General features: G+C 42.4%; 1 protein-coding gene across 2 annotated transcripts in view; it reads right to left on the reverse strand.

The window, feature by feature from the left end:
* Positions 1–13,076, reverse strand: part of Fermt1 (fermitin family member 1) — a 47,056-nt gene that overhangs the window by 30,096 nt on the left and 3,884 nt on the right. The window contains exons 1-5 of one of the 2 annotated variants that reach the window (XM_021150117.2): positions 12,742–12,804; positions 10,211–10,316; positions 6,956–7,102; positions 5,799–6,012; positions 4,139–4,241 (exon numbers count right to left, since the gene is read on the reverse strand). In XM_021150117.2, coding sequence (XP_021005776.1) covers positions 4,139–4,241; positions 5,799–6,012; positions 6,956–7,102; positions 10,211–10,310 — 564 coding nt within the window. In that variant the 5' untranslated portion in view covers positions 10,311–10,316; positions 12,742–12,804. Of the gene's footprint in view, positions 1–4,138; positions 4,242–5,798; positions 6,013–6,955; positions 7,103–10,210; positions 10,445–12,741; positions 12,911–13,076 lie in introns of those variants that run through there. The other variant, XM_021150110.2, reaches the window with a different exon arrangement.

The raw sequence follows: 13,076 nt of genomic DNA on the forward strand, positions 1-13,076 counted from the left end.
ACACACACACACACACACACACACACACACACACCACATACACACACACAAATCCTGCTTGAATTCATAGATTATAGACAAAATCTAAATAGTGATGTCAAAACAGTCAAAACTTAACATTTGACCATCAAGGTCAACCTAGATGTTTGTCAGCCCCTTTGTCCTTGTCTATCTAGGCACTAGTACTTAAGGATCTCTGTGGGATAGGCTGTCCAGCCAGGCTTTCTTCAGAGCAGTTAATAAAGATTTTAAAAGTATAATAAAAGATCCCACGCCTGAACATGTATACATGCTCCACAAGCCAAATAAAATAATGGTGTGTAAGATACATTAAACTACAATCATCTGCGCTATAAGTTAACAGCAGGAGATCCATTGGATCCAGAATAAGGGCTCAGTGCTGGCCAAACCCTGTCCCAGAGCTGTCCAGAGACTATTGGTTCTGCCTGGCTTTGAGGTTTCCCTCTCAGAGGCCGGTTTTCCCATGCAAGTGCTGAGGCATTAAGTGTAGGTCATTAACAGCAATACTTTGATCTCTTCTCCACTGATTTAGGAACAACTCTCTTATCAGTGGATATGCTGGATAGTTTTATGTCAACTTGACACAAACTAAAGTCGTCAGAGAGGAAGGAGCCTTATTGAGAGAACACCTCTGTTGGACTGGAGGCAAGCCTGTAGGGCATTTTCTTAATTAGTGATTAATGGGAGAGGGCCCAGTCAATTATGAGTGGTGCCATGCCTGGGCTGGTGGTCCTGGATTCTCTAAGAAAGTTTGAGCATACCATGAGGCCCCTCCATGGCTTCAGTTTCATCTCTTGCCTCTATGATCCTCTATGTGAGTTCCCACACCGACTTCCTTTGATGAACAGTGATATGGAAGAATAAGCCAAATAAACCCTTTCCTCCCCAAGTTGCTTTGGTCATGGTGTTTCAGCACAGCAGCAGTAACAACCAGGACACTGGGTATGGGCTACCCGGGTTAATGCTTAGCTTTCATTTTTCTCTCTCCTGGTTGACTAAAGCTAGAACCTCACACCTTGGAGGGCATGGATGGATTCTGCCATCTCTGTTATGCACATTCCTTTTTCTGTCTGTCTCATTAGCTCAGCGAATGCTTTCCCCACACGCCAACCATGACATACACAGGGCAATAAACCTGTATCACCGTTTCCATGTTCATAAGAAAGTTTACTGTTTAATCTGACCACAAGGTTCTCTGACTGCTGGGAATGGAGGTCACTACCCTGGGGTCCTCTAAAGTTCTTATTGCTTACAAAACTTGAAGATAGTGTGGACTGTCAGAGCTAGAAAAGAAAGTTTCTTTTCTTAATTCATGTTTTAAACATATTTAAAAGTGCTCACAAGAAAACAAATGAGCTGACTCATGCTTTTTAGCAACAGTATGGTATAAATGTATCATAATATACTTAAGCAATTCTCTATTGATGGACATTTAGGTGTTTTCCACCTAAAAACTAATTTTAAAACTAATTACACAGTAATAGCCTATAATAGTAATATATAAAGTTACATAAGTACCACTGTGCTATAAATAGATTTGCAGGTCAAAGTAGAGTTGTAATTTTGATAGATATCGCTTTCCACAGAGGCTAGACGAGTTTGCATTTTGACTTACAATGACTTGTGAGATCTATACTGGGTTTTATTATTTGTTCAGTATAACAACAACAACAACAACAACAACAACAAAAAGAACACATTGTTAGCATTCCTTCTAGGCTCCACCCCACAGTTACCTGGCAACAGCCAGGTTTGCCTGACTCACTATAGAAGGGGCTGCTTGCCCTCTCCTGACTCTTTTACCCTCTTGCTTTCTTACCCTCTCTGTTCTTTCTCTCCTCCCTCCTCTCTCCATGTGTTCCTGGTTGACCTCTCCTCTGCATACACACTCTCTCTTTTTTTCTCTTTCTTCTTCTTTCCCTATCTCTCTGCCTTTCTCTATCTCTACTCTCTCCTCAACGCCCCTCTCCATGCCCTAAATAAACTCTATTCCATACTATATCCATGGTAGGGCTGGTACCTCAGGGGGAAGGGATGCCTCAGCAAGGGCCATCAGAAGCACCCACCCACACACATCACCACACAGCTCCTATACCAAACATATACTGGTTCTTTCTTTCTTTTTTATAAAACGCTATGTCCCTTTGATAAAGAATTTGCTTACTACAATTCATTGTTTCATGTGGCAGACCTGTGCATTTTAGTTTGTTGGCTTTAATGCCTAACAGTTTTGGATTTCCTGCATGCAGCTTAGTTCTAAAAATAGTTGCTTGATAAATAAGTGAATAAATAAACTAACACATGGGGGAACATTTGAATAGATAAAATGGAGCCAGTATACTGGCTTAGCAATTAAAACAGCATGAATATATTTTCTATTCATATTTATCTAGTTTTTTTTGAACCATTTCAGGTAGGCTATTAGAACAGAAAGCACACAACAACATAGTTTGTCTGGGAACTAAATGAGGAAAGACTGGAGTTGAACTAGGGGTAGGCTTAAAATGAAATCACAAAGACCCCAGCAACAGTCATGAGAAATCTCTTTTTGGGTTGTTGGTCAAGGGAGTCTAAGAGACTCCTAAGTAATATAGGTTATATCTGTCACCCTTGGTTGCCTTCCAGAAGTTTAAGGTAAGTCCCTGTTGATGACGCCACAAATTTCAGTCATAGGACTCAGAGGATGATGAGCTAGACCTGATTAGAAAGCCTTCTTCCTGGGTTATTGCTTTTATAGTCTCAGAAGGTGCTATGCAAAATTCCAAGGAAGAAAAGCAATTAAAAGTCTTATCTGTCTATATCTACGAACCACAACAATAACTAGCATGGCAAGATAATCTTGAGTGTAACAGTGGCACTCACATCTAGGCAGTAACCAACAGCTCTCTAGCTAGACTTGAGTCTCACTGAATAGAGAAAAATCATACTGGTACTGAAAACCTAGGATAGCCTCCTGTTGTCACTTTCCTAGACCAGTATAATTCCTAACTTCTTTTTAAATACTTACCCTTATACACACAGATAAGTGTAGCTTTTAGCCCTCATCAAAGAAGGTTATTTTGCTACAAATGGAGACCATTTCAGGAGTCCCCAACAGGTCAAAATGCAGACAACAACTGACTATGAGATGCTGGCCCCAGTTGATACATCCCAATTCCAACATCTAAGGCTCAGACCATTCTGAAGCATGGGTGGAAAGATTTCAAGAGCCAGATGACCAGAAAGTCTGCTATGAGATGACAGGGAAGCTACACCCATGAAATCTCAACAAATAGATGCCTCAATAAGACCTGAACAATTTTAATAACAGCTGACATTCTGCCATGGATGTCATGGGTGTCTCATGGGGCCCCATCCATAGATACAGAGCATGACACAGTTGACTGCTGAGAGAGGAGAATTAGTCTTCTCCAGGATGAACACCTAAATCGATTATCTAGTACCAAGTGATCTGCCTTACACACCACACACACACATACACACACACACTGAAAAGGAGTAAGGTCTTTTATTTATTTTTTTGTTTTTGTTTTTGTTTTTTTTGCTTTTTTTTTTGTTGTTGTTGGTTTGTTTTTGGAAGAAATTAAGTAGGGAAGCCAGAGAACTGAGACTAGCCATTGAAAGATAGCTACAGATCAACCAAGAAGGCAGAGGTGCTGCTGCAGGGGAGAAAAGTGCAGAGAAAGGTAGAGGCAGGCTCCTCACACAAATGATCAGAGAGAAAGGAAGGAGATCAGGAGACTCAAGCCTTTCATAGGGCTGATGTGGGGAGGTTGCCTGGCCATGCAGAGACCACACTGCTTCATTCAATGTTTTCTATAACGGGCCAGTTAGCTGCTGCTGCTCAACTCCGCAGAACGGCTTTCCTGTAAGCAGGAAAGTGGTGGAAGTCCAAAAGACTCATCTCAGCTCTCATTACCTTTCCTAATAGGCGTTGGGTGGAGAGTTGCCTGTGGTCTTTACTTAGACAGACGATCCCTTTCCGCTAAGACATTTTATACTGTGGTGGGGCGTCTTGTAGGGGTCACCCTGAGGTCCTCCTGGCTTGCTCTTAGGAAAGTGTCCCCAAGCACATCACAGAAGGAAAACAAAATGAAACAAAAGGCCCATTTCTTACTTTAGGATTCAAGTCAAAGAAGGTGTAGTATTTAAATCTCAACAGCAGCTGCTCATCCTCCTGAATGCTTTGCTCCATAAGGGATCGTGAGGAATCCAGCCAGCTAGGAAACGACAGGTTAGGATTTAAAAACCAGCTCACTTTGCATACATACCCACCACATTGAGTTACATACTGTATATTACATAAATCCATGGGCATGGGCAGGGGAAACAATGTCAACAAAACTAATGATCACATAATAACTTACATTTGCACCTTACCTTACTGCTCTTAAGTTAAAAAATATCTTTAATGACACATGAAAGTGAAGAGCTATGGGGGTTAAGATCTAGCATTTCTCTTCTTTTCTTTTTTCTCTTCTTTCCCTCCATTCTTCCTTTCTTTCCTTCATTTCCTTCCCCTCCCCTGCTTTTTTCCTTCCTTTATTTTCTTTCTTCTCTCTCTCTCTCTCTCTCTCTCTCTCTCTCTCTCTCTCTCTCTCTCTCTCTCTCTCACTTTCTTTCTTTTTTGAGACAGAATCTCACATGTACTCCAAGCTGGCTTTGAACATGTGATCCTCTTGCTTCCTGAGTGCTGGAATTATAGACAAATACTATTATGTCTGTCACTACCTCGGTGTAGTAGATGAAGTGACCAAGTTTCTGTTAATCTTATGATCTATGCAAGGGTATAGATCCATGGTGGAGCCAGCATGTAAGTCCCCATCTCTAACTGCCTGCCCTGCTGCTCCACCATGGTCAGCCTAAAGCTAGATCTAGCTTAGGCAGTGTGCAGTCTTTTTTTTTTTTTTTATTAGGAGTGTGCAGTCTTTTGACAAGCAATACAGCGTTGTCGTCTACAAAGTTCACAATCGAGAACTATACAAATGCACAGCAAAATAAACATTTAAAACTCATAATTTAAGGAACTTTGTAATTTTGTGTTGTGCTGTATTTGTGGCTTTCTTATGCATGTGTGACCCATAGGTCACAGGTTGGACATGCCTAGCAGATCCTTTTGCAGAGATGGGAAAAATCACATGTGCTGTGCAATGCATTAACCTCTAGACAGATGAGGCTGCTGAACATTTAAATGTAAATAATGTCACATCTTAATTTTTTTTTTTTTTTTTTTTTTTAGTTTTTTTTTTTTTTGAGTGCTCTATCTGCATGTACAGCTGCATGCCAGAAGAGGGCATCAGGTCCCATTACAGATGGTCATGAGGCAACATGGGGTTGCTGAGAATTGAACTCTGGACCTCTGAAAGAGCAGCCAGTGTTCTCAACCACTGAGACATCTCTCCAGCCCCGCAACTTCATTTTAACTAGGGAGAAGCAGTGTTCTGTAAAATACAGGTTTATAAGGGCACCATGCTTATAAGTTACTCCCTATCCCCCACCCCCAACTCTTTTCACACATGTAACAGCAAGAGTCATAGTTATGGATAGGAAGACATCAAGTTATTTGAATACAACAGTTCTGTGACCCTTTAAAGGTATTGAGACAACCCCAGTCTAGGTTCATCTTTTTTTTTCTATTAAAGTTAGCCTTTTGAATTTGCTAAAAATCACACTATTCATGTCTATAACTTCCCAAATTAGACAGTCCCCGTATCTTTGACATCTCTTAGTGTATGAACATCAGTTCAGACAGGAGGAAGATGGAGCCCCATCCTTACCCTGCATTCATCTTGGCTTTGTCAACCAAAGATCGAGGCTGGAACATGTCGGCAAGGACATCTGGTGATGGAGGAGGTTGGCTGAAGGCCAGAACACTGCAGTTTTGCTCTGTCAAAGGGCTATCACCAAACCAAGTCATAGTGGATAAGGCTGGTGTCCCATTGATGGGGTCGTATGTGGGTGTCATGGTCTTACTGTACAAGCCAGGGCTTACTATGAGGCAAGGAGAGAGACAAGTTGATAGGTGATTTATCTTAGGAATCTTTAGAAGAAGTTATACTGAAACAATTTTGATTTAAATGTGTCAGGAGTCAGGATGATAGGGAGGTCAGTTATACACAGGTAAAGATCTTGTCTGGACTTTCCAGTTCTGGGATCCCAGACATGTAGAAGTTTCCAAAACTCAACACAGATAAATGTTGGCAAGTAAGCCTTTTCTAACCATTCAAAGTCCTCTTGTCTTCTGGTACCATTAGGGAACTGAGAACATAGATACAAAATGTCTCAGACAGCAAAGGGCTGAGTTTGCTACTTTTAAGAACACAGCAACTGCTTACCTGACTCTCACTCTGAACACTGCTAAAATTCCCCTTTTATTTTTTGCATTGAAGTACACTATACAAGAAAGCCCTTGATACTACAAGAAAGCTAGTGACATTGTTTTGATATGGGAAGAAAGGATATATAGTCTCAGAATCTTTACCTGCCTTCCCTGTACAAGCCAATGAAAACTGCATAAGAGTCACACAAAGACAAACCAGAAAAAGAGAAATATATTTAAATGATTTAAATTGCATTCTTTCTAAAGTTTTACTTTTTTACCTGCAATTCATGGCTATATGTGCTTGCATCTTATAGCATATGATACACAATCAAAACCATGACTTACTAAGAAAACCTTTGTAAGAGTCTAAGTTTAAAACCTCTTTAAACTTAATGAGATCGTCCCTCCCCAACTTGTCAGAAGATCCTTCTTTGCTTGGAGAGAACGTGGAGAGAGGGAGGGGTAAGAGAAAGGAAGAGGGGGAGACATAGAGATCCCCTGTGTTGCTTCTAGGGTCCTCTGTGTGTGTGTGTGTGTGTGTGTGTGTGTGTGTGAGAGAGAGAGATTTTCCTTTGGGGTCTACAGTCAGAAGCAGAAGCAGCAGCCCCTTACCTGGGGAACCTGAACTTGTTGAAGAACTTTCCAGGTTCAGGATATCTTCAATCACTGGCTCTTTACTATTTTTTTCTTTCTTCTTTTTCTTTTTACAGTAGTCACTAGAAGGCTTTAACAATGAAAGTTCTTCTGGTCTTCTGATATCTAAAATAAAACAAAGTAACAACTGGCGAAAACAAAAAAACCAAGACAACTGAAAAGAAAAAGAATTCCTTCTGAGGCTCACAACTGTTCTGTGTATTTGTTAGGTCTCTGTCGGACTGGGGAGATTTTGACAGCAAATGGAACCCACTGCATCCGGTTTGAAAGAGCAGAAAAGGAATAAAGACCCCCCCCCCCGCAAGTTGGATAAGGCTAGCAAACAGTGGTAGGAGGTTCAGACTAGTGCAACTTCTAGTCTAGTTTGTGTTTTAACTTGTGATGAAGTTATTCCAAGTGCTTGTAGAGCAAAGGTGATGGTATCATGCCTTCACCACAGGCTTGCCAGCCAGCTCCAAGCACTGCCAGTGCTGGGCGACTCTTAATGTTATCCACAAACTACTGACTTTTCCTTCCTCACCCTCACTCTGGTTTGTAAATAACCACAAAGGGCCCCAACATCCTTTTTGATTTGTGGACCATTGACTCTTCAATCGTCATCATTTCCTGCCATCCCTTGGAGGTGTCCTTGTGTTCTGTTTTGCCTCTGAGTCTCCATCATTTTAATGTGTGCCGACCTAACTCCCTGTAGTTTGAGAGCATTTGGGTGTCTGTCAAGAGTGTGTGCTGCCTGCTAGCCATGTTCTGTACTGTACACCTCCAATAGTCCATGTGAGAGGAGTCATGCTCCGTACAAAGAGACTTCAGGGGTAGGCTTCTTCTTTGGTACCTCCACCCTCCTGGAACAGCCCTGAGGCTGTCTGTACTGCCTCTCAGAGGTCCTGGTTGCCCACAGTGTGACACTCTTCCTGGAAGCTGAATGTCTATAATCTCTCTTCTCTGTTTCCACACAGTCTATCCTGGCATCAGGACTTACGTTCTAGATTCCTTATCTCAGAGTTTGCCTTTTGAAGCTTTGGTAACCCTTCCTTGATCCATCCAGCAGTGCAGCTGCAGTCAGAGCTGCTGACAACCCACTGAGCAGCCTTATTTTAAGCTATAATCCAAGGAAGGTGCTGCTTTAAGCGTTCTGGTACCTGCTCTCCTAGATCCAGTCAGTTCACACACTGCGTGGTGCTCAGAGGTCTAAGCAATGCAGCTCTCTCTCTCCATCAGCCAGGATGTCTGACCATCAGGCTACAAGCATACTTGGGACTATTTTATACAGGTCTGATAACTTAAATATTATAGTGTAAGCATTAAACATAACATAATAAAGCAACACTTCCCTGAAGATCTGTGCCTTTTCTGTTTCTCAGGGGAAACCACTGTACTGCTAAATCGACCTGAGCTAGTGGTGATGGATGTAAGAGCCGTGATTAGAGATGCGGAGCAGGGTTCTCTCTTAATGTGTCTTCAAAGCCACAGGTAGAGAGGAGAGCAGCTGACTGCTTGCCCTCAACTGTGATGTGTCTGTCACCTTCAGGGTGTGGAAAAGGCCTCTTCATTTGATCTATTACTTGATGTTGGAACCCTCACTAGGATACTACCAACCACCAAAACAATGTGTTCGTTTGCTTCATATTTGCCTACTACATGCCAGGGACACTCTAGGAACTTGTGTTCTCCAATGGAATATTCCATGTATTGAATGGTTCACTAAACAGCCACCGGGCAGCCAGTGTGTGCCGGATATTGATATGCGGAATTAGTGTTTCTTCCTAATCCTGTTTCAGGCCATCAGAACCCTTAATGTCTAACATGGACATTCCTAAACCTGTGAGCACCTCCCTTCATTTCCTCTACCTCCCATCCCATTTTAATGCTCTCTAGTCTTCCTTGCCAGTCTGCTGACTATCTGTCTCTGCCTTTTTCAAAGGGTGAGATGCCAGTGATTTTCATCACAGTATCAGCCAGGCATCGTCCTGCTTGCTGCACAGTAGGGCTCAAAGAGTACTTGTTGAATGAATGAATGAATGAATGAATGAAGCAGCTTATAGTTTAGTTGGGGAGAGAGAATACTCAGTGAGATATAACATCCTGTGTTCACCTGCTGGGTGATATTTAATATTCTTGGTACCAAAGAACACACCCACACATTTAAAAATGTAGGAAATAAGAACCGCTCATAGTACAAGGGTCCCTGTTTCTATAGTGTTTCATAAAGGAAAAAATAGTTATAGTAGTGTTGTCTCTGTGATGTTATACCATGGGACATCAATTCATCAGGTAAACCTGGTGACATATGCTAGTAATCTTAGTATTTTTTAGGCTGAGGCAGGAGGATTACAAAATTGAGGTAAGCCTAGGTTGCATAAGATCATATTTAAAAACCAAACACAAATAAGATTAACCTTCTATTCATAAATGTATTTTTGAGTATGTGTGTGTAGCACGTATGCAGATGTTTGTGTGTTTTCAGGCATATTACCCTTGTGTGCACATATGTGTGAGGCTAGAAGACACCCTTGGTGCTATTCTCAGGAGCCATCCACCTTGTTTTTATAGAGATGGGGTCTTTCACTAGCCTGGACCTTGCCAGGTAGGGCAGGCTAGCTGGCCAGTAAGTCCCAGGGATCCACCTGTCTCCTCCTTCTCACTGCTGGGCTTCCAGGTGTGTACCACTGCGCCCATGTTTTTAAAAACATGGTTTCTGGGAATTGATAAGGCAAACACTCTACTTACGAAGCTCTCTTTCCAAAGAGTGCTCTTCTGTTTCAGCTTCTTAAATGACTTTTGCCATTATTTACAAGAGCCAAGTACTAATGAAGGAATTAAAGTTCGCAGTGCTACCACTCCAAAGACAGAAACCACAGTAAATCATAATAAATTTTTTTTTTATTATAAAACTCCCATTCTTTTGTTTGTCTTAAATATCGGAGTGGCATTTGGAGAAAGAGTTTGGAGTGGCATGGTTAACATGCCCACTTCTACTTACAAATGTATTTGAACAAATAATTGTAAGCTTGTGGAAATGATTTATGCAAATAGCATTCCTTTCCTTTCATTCCACTTGAAGGGCTGCGGCCGTGCTCGGCCTGGGCATGGGAGTTTACTTCCTTGTAAAGGAGGGTTCTCCAGCAAAGGCTTAAGGCAGGTAGAAAGCACAAGTAATTTTCCTGTCTTCCTTTGCCAAGAGTCTAAAGGGCACAGTGGGCCCTGCAGGGCACTCACTCAGCACTTTGCAGATATCAGCGACAGCCTTAAACACCACAGCCGAAAAGCTGACGCGCAGGCGCACGGTCTTGGCATTGGGCAGGCGAAGGCGAAGCATCTTATGCTGAGGGGTGAAGAGAAGGTTGGCGTCAGCCTGGACCCCACACTTGTCCAGGGTCCAATGCGTTTTCAGAAGCCAGCAGCGCTTCTGTTCCCACCACAGAGCATAGTCTGACCAGTCTTGGGCTATGTCTGCAAAAGTGGAGAACACAGTTTGTGAGAGGAAACCCAACACGTGGGCTGCAGACACCCCAGTCTATCCAAGGCGGGTGAAGCACTAACCTTTACCTTACAATCTCTTGTTATGGTTCAAGGCTCTACAGTCCTTAGCTTCCTTCCAAAGCCTCCCAGGAGGAGCCGGGAACAAATGGTGTCTGAACTCTACACTAAGTATCATGAAAAATAAAATAAAACAAAACTTTTGTTCTAATGAATGCTAAACATATATGCTCAAGCCCTCTCTATGTCAATCTTGATTGCTTAATCAATGGTAGTCTTTTATAGAAATTAATTCTTGTGCTACTGGGTCACAAGGAAGCAGTGACGGTCCTCACAGGTCACACAGAACATGGAAAGCTGACAGCTCACTCTTCTCAGCCATGTCCATCCATCCCTTCTATCAGTTTTATATTTGCAGTGTGCAGAGCACCCACGCTGACATCAGAGCTGCACATTCTCCCCCTCAGTGTGGGCATCCACACACAGACTTTCCTTCTGCGTTAGCATCAAAGGTGAGGTGTCCTTTCGTCAGAGCAGAGTCAGTTCAGTCTTTCATTTTCCTAAGCTAGGAGACATCAACCCTGGTTTTTGGTGGTGGTTGTGGTGGTGGTAGGGGAGTTTTGAGACAGAGCTTCTCTGTGTAGCCCTGGGTGTCTTGGAGCTCACTTTGTAGACCAGGCTGGCCTTTAGCAACATCAACATTTTAATTTACTTGTTATTTTTCTCTCAGGGAACTCAGCCTCTTCTTGAATTAGAAAACCCATCTCTCAATGCTCTTAGTAGAAGCATCAGATTGTTTCAGAAGGCAATGGGTCAGTAATTGTTCTCTGTGGCATAGAATATATCTGCTGTGGATGGGATATGGTTGAGTGTCCCCCAAGGCTTTAAGAGTTGAGGGTTGATCCACACTGTTAGGGAGGAAGAAGGTGGAGATTTCCTCTGACTTAAGTATTGGGTGGTGGAGCCTTTGGAAAGTAGTAGGATTAGGGTATGACCACTAAAATGCAGCCCCCTCCCCCCTCCCGGTTTAATCTGATGCCTTTACAGCAAAGCAGGAGAATCCAGGTAGAGACATGCATGAGAACACACGCACTCATGCACGTATCCACCCTTGCTATAGGATACCTCATACTGTCTTGAGAGCCTTTCGGTCTTCTGCCATCAGATGTAGTCCCTAGCCCTTTGGCCAGAACCATGTGCCAAAATAACCCTCTTTTCTTTACAGTCACCCAGCCTCAGGTGTTTTTGTTATAGCAACAAAGAAATGAACTAATCCAATGCTCAAAAGCATGTTTATCAAGAGATATTATATTCTACTACCAATATGAAGTGAAAAATGGAAGTAACTCAAATGTTCGTCAAGGGGTAAGTGGATAAATTGTGGCAGGTTTACACAATCGAATATTATTTAGCAATACAATTAAATGAACCCAAACCATACACAACAATATGGATTTCTTTTAAACATTAAATTAAAGGAAGCAGTTATGTAAGCATATATTCTTTATGAGTCCATTTATATGAAAGTCAAAAAAAAAAAACAAAACAGCAAAATGAGAGGCCAGGACAGTGGTTGCCCTTCGTGAAGCAGCGATGGGGAATGGGCAGCAGTGTGGGCCTGAGACAGGGAGCAGGTGATGTTCCATCTCGATTTGGATGATGGTCATGTGCGTATGGACACTCACTAACTTGCACCGTATGGACAAAGTGCACTTTTCCATATGAACACTGCCTTCCATTCAAGATGCACTTAGAAAAGAGCTTTGTCTCAGGGTAAATGAGAGGCCAGCATCCAAGGCCTCAAAGAAATAGAAACAAAACATCCAACTCTAAGGCTGGAAGAAGACTTCTTTTTGTTGGTGGACAAGTGTGAAATGACACACTAACAGCAAGCTGAGTTTAGCATGAAATTATCAAAGAATAGACTCTGTAGTTAATGCCATGCCACCTGTGATCTCTGTGCTGTCTGATGGGAATATGGCATTACATATCACACACACACACACACACACACACACACACACACACACACACACACACACACTCTCATTCTAATATAGTTTACTATTGTATTTTGAGCTTTTACAAAGGTGGCTGGATTCGTTTGAAAGCTCTTGCATGGTTCCCTCTTTCTCTTCCTGGGAGAGACTAGAGGTGGGGAAGAGGAACAGGCTGTCAGGAAATCTAGTGCCAGCCATGGAATGTAATGGAAGGGGGAGGTAACACAGAGGGGTTCAAACACAGAAAACCATGGTGAAGGAATGACATACTCATCTGTTCCACGAGCTTGAGCATCACTCCCCCGATGTGTAGGTCCCCAGACACCCTCAGCGTGATCTTTGTCTGCTGCTCTCCATTTGCATGGTCAACTCGGACCACAAGCTCCCAGGATGCAGATGTCAAGTCACCAGATGACAACATTGTGGCCCCGGCAGGTGTCTTCAGGGACAAAAGACAAACATAGATTAGAATGGCAGGGGATAGTGGAAGGTGCCAGCAGGCCCTCCAAGAAAATCCATTGTTTTTCATATATATATATATATATATATATATATATATATATATATATATATGTGTGTGTGTGTGTGTGTGTGTGTGTGTATGT

The sequence above is a fragment of the Mus caroli genome, chromosome 2, assembly GCF_900094665.2.
Source record: "Mus caroli chromosome 2, CAROLI_EIJ_v1.1, whole genome shotgun sequence".
Lineage (NCBI taxonomy): Eukaryota > Metazoa > Chordata > Mammalia > Rodentia > Muridae > Mus > Mus caroli.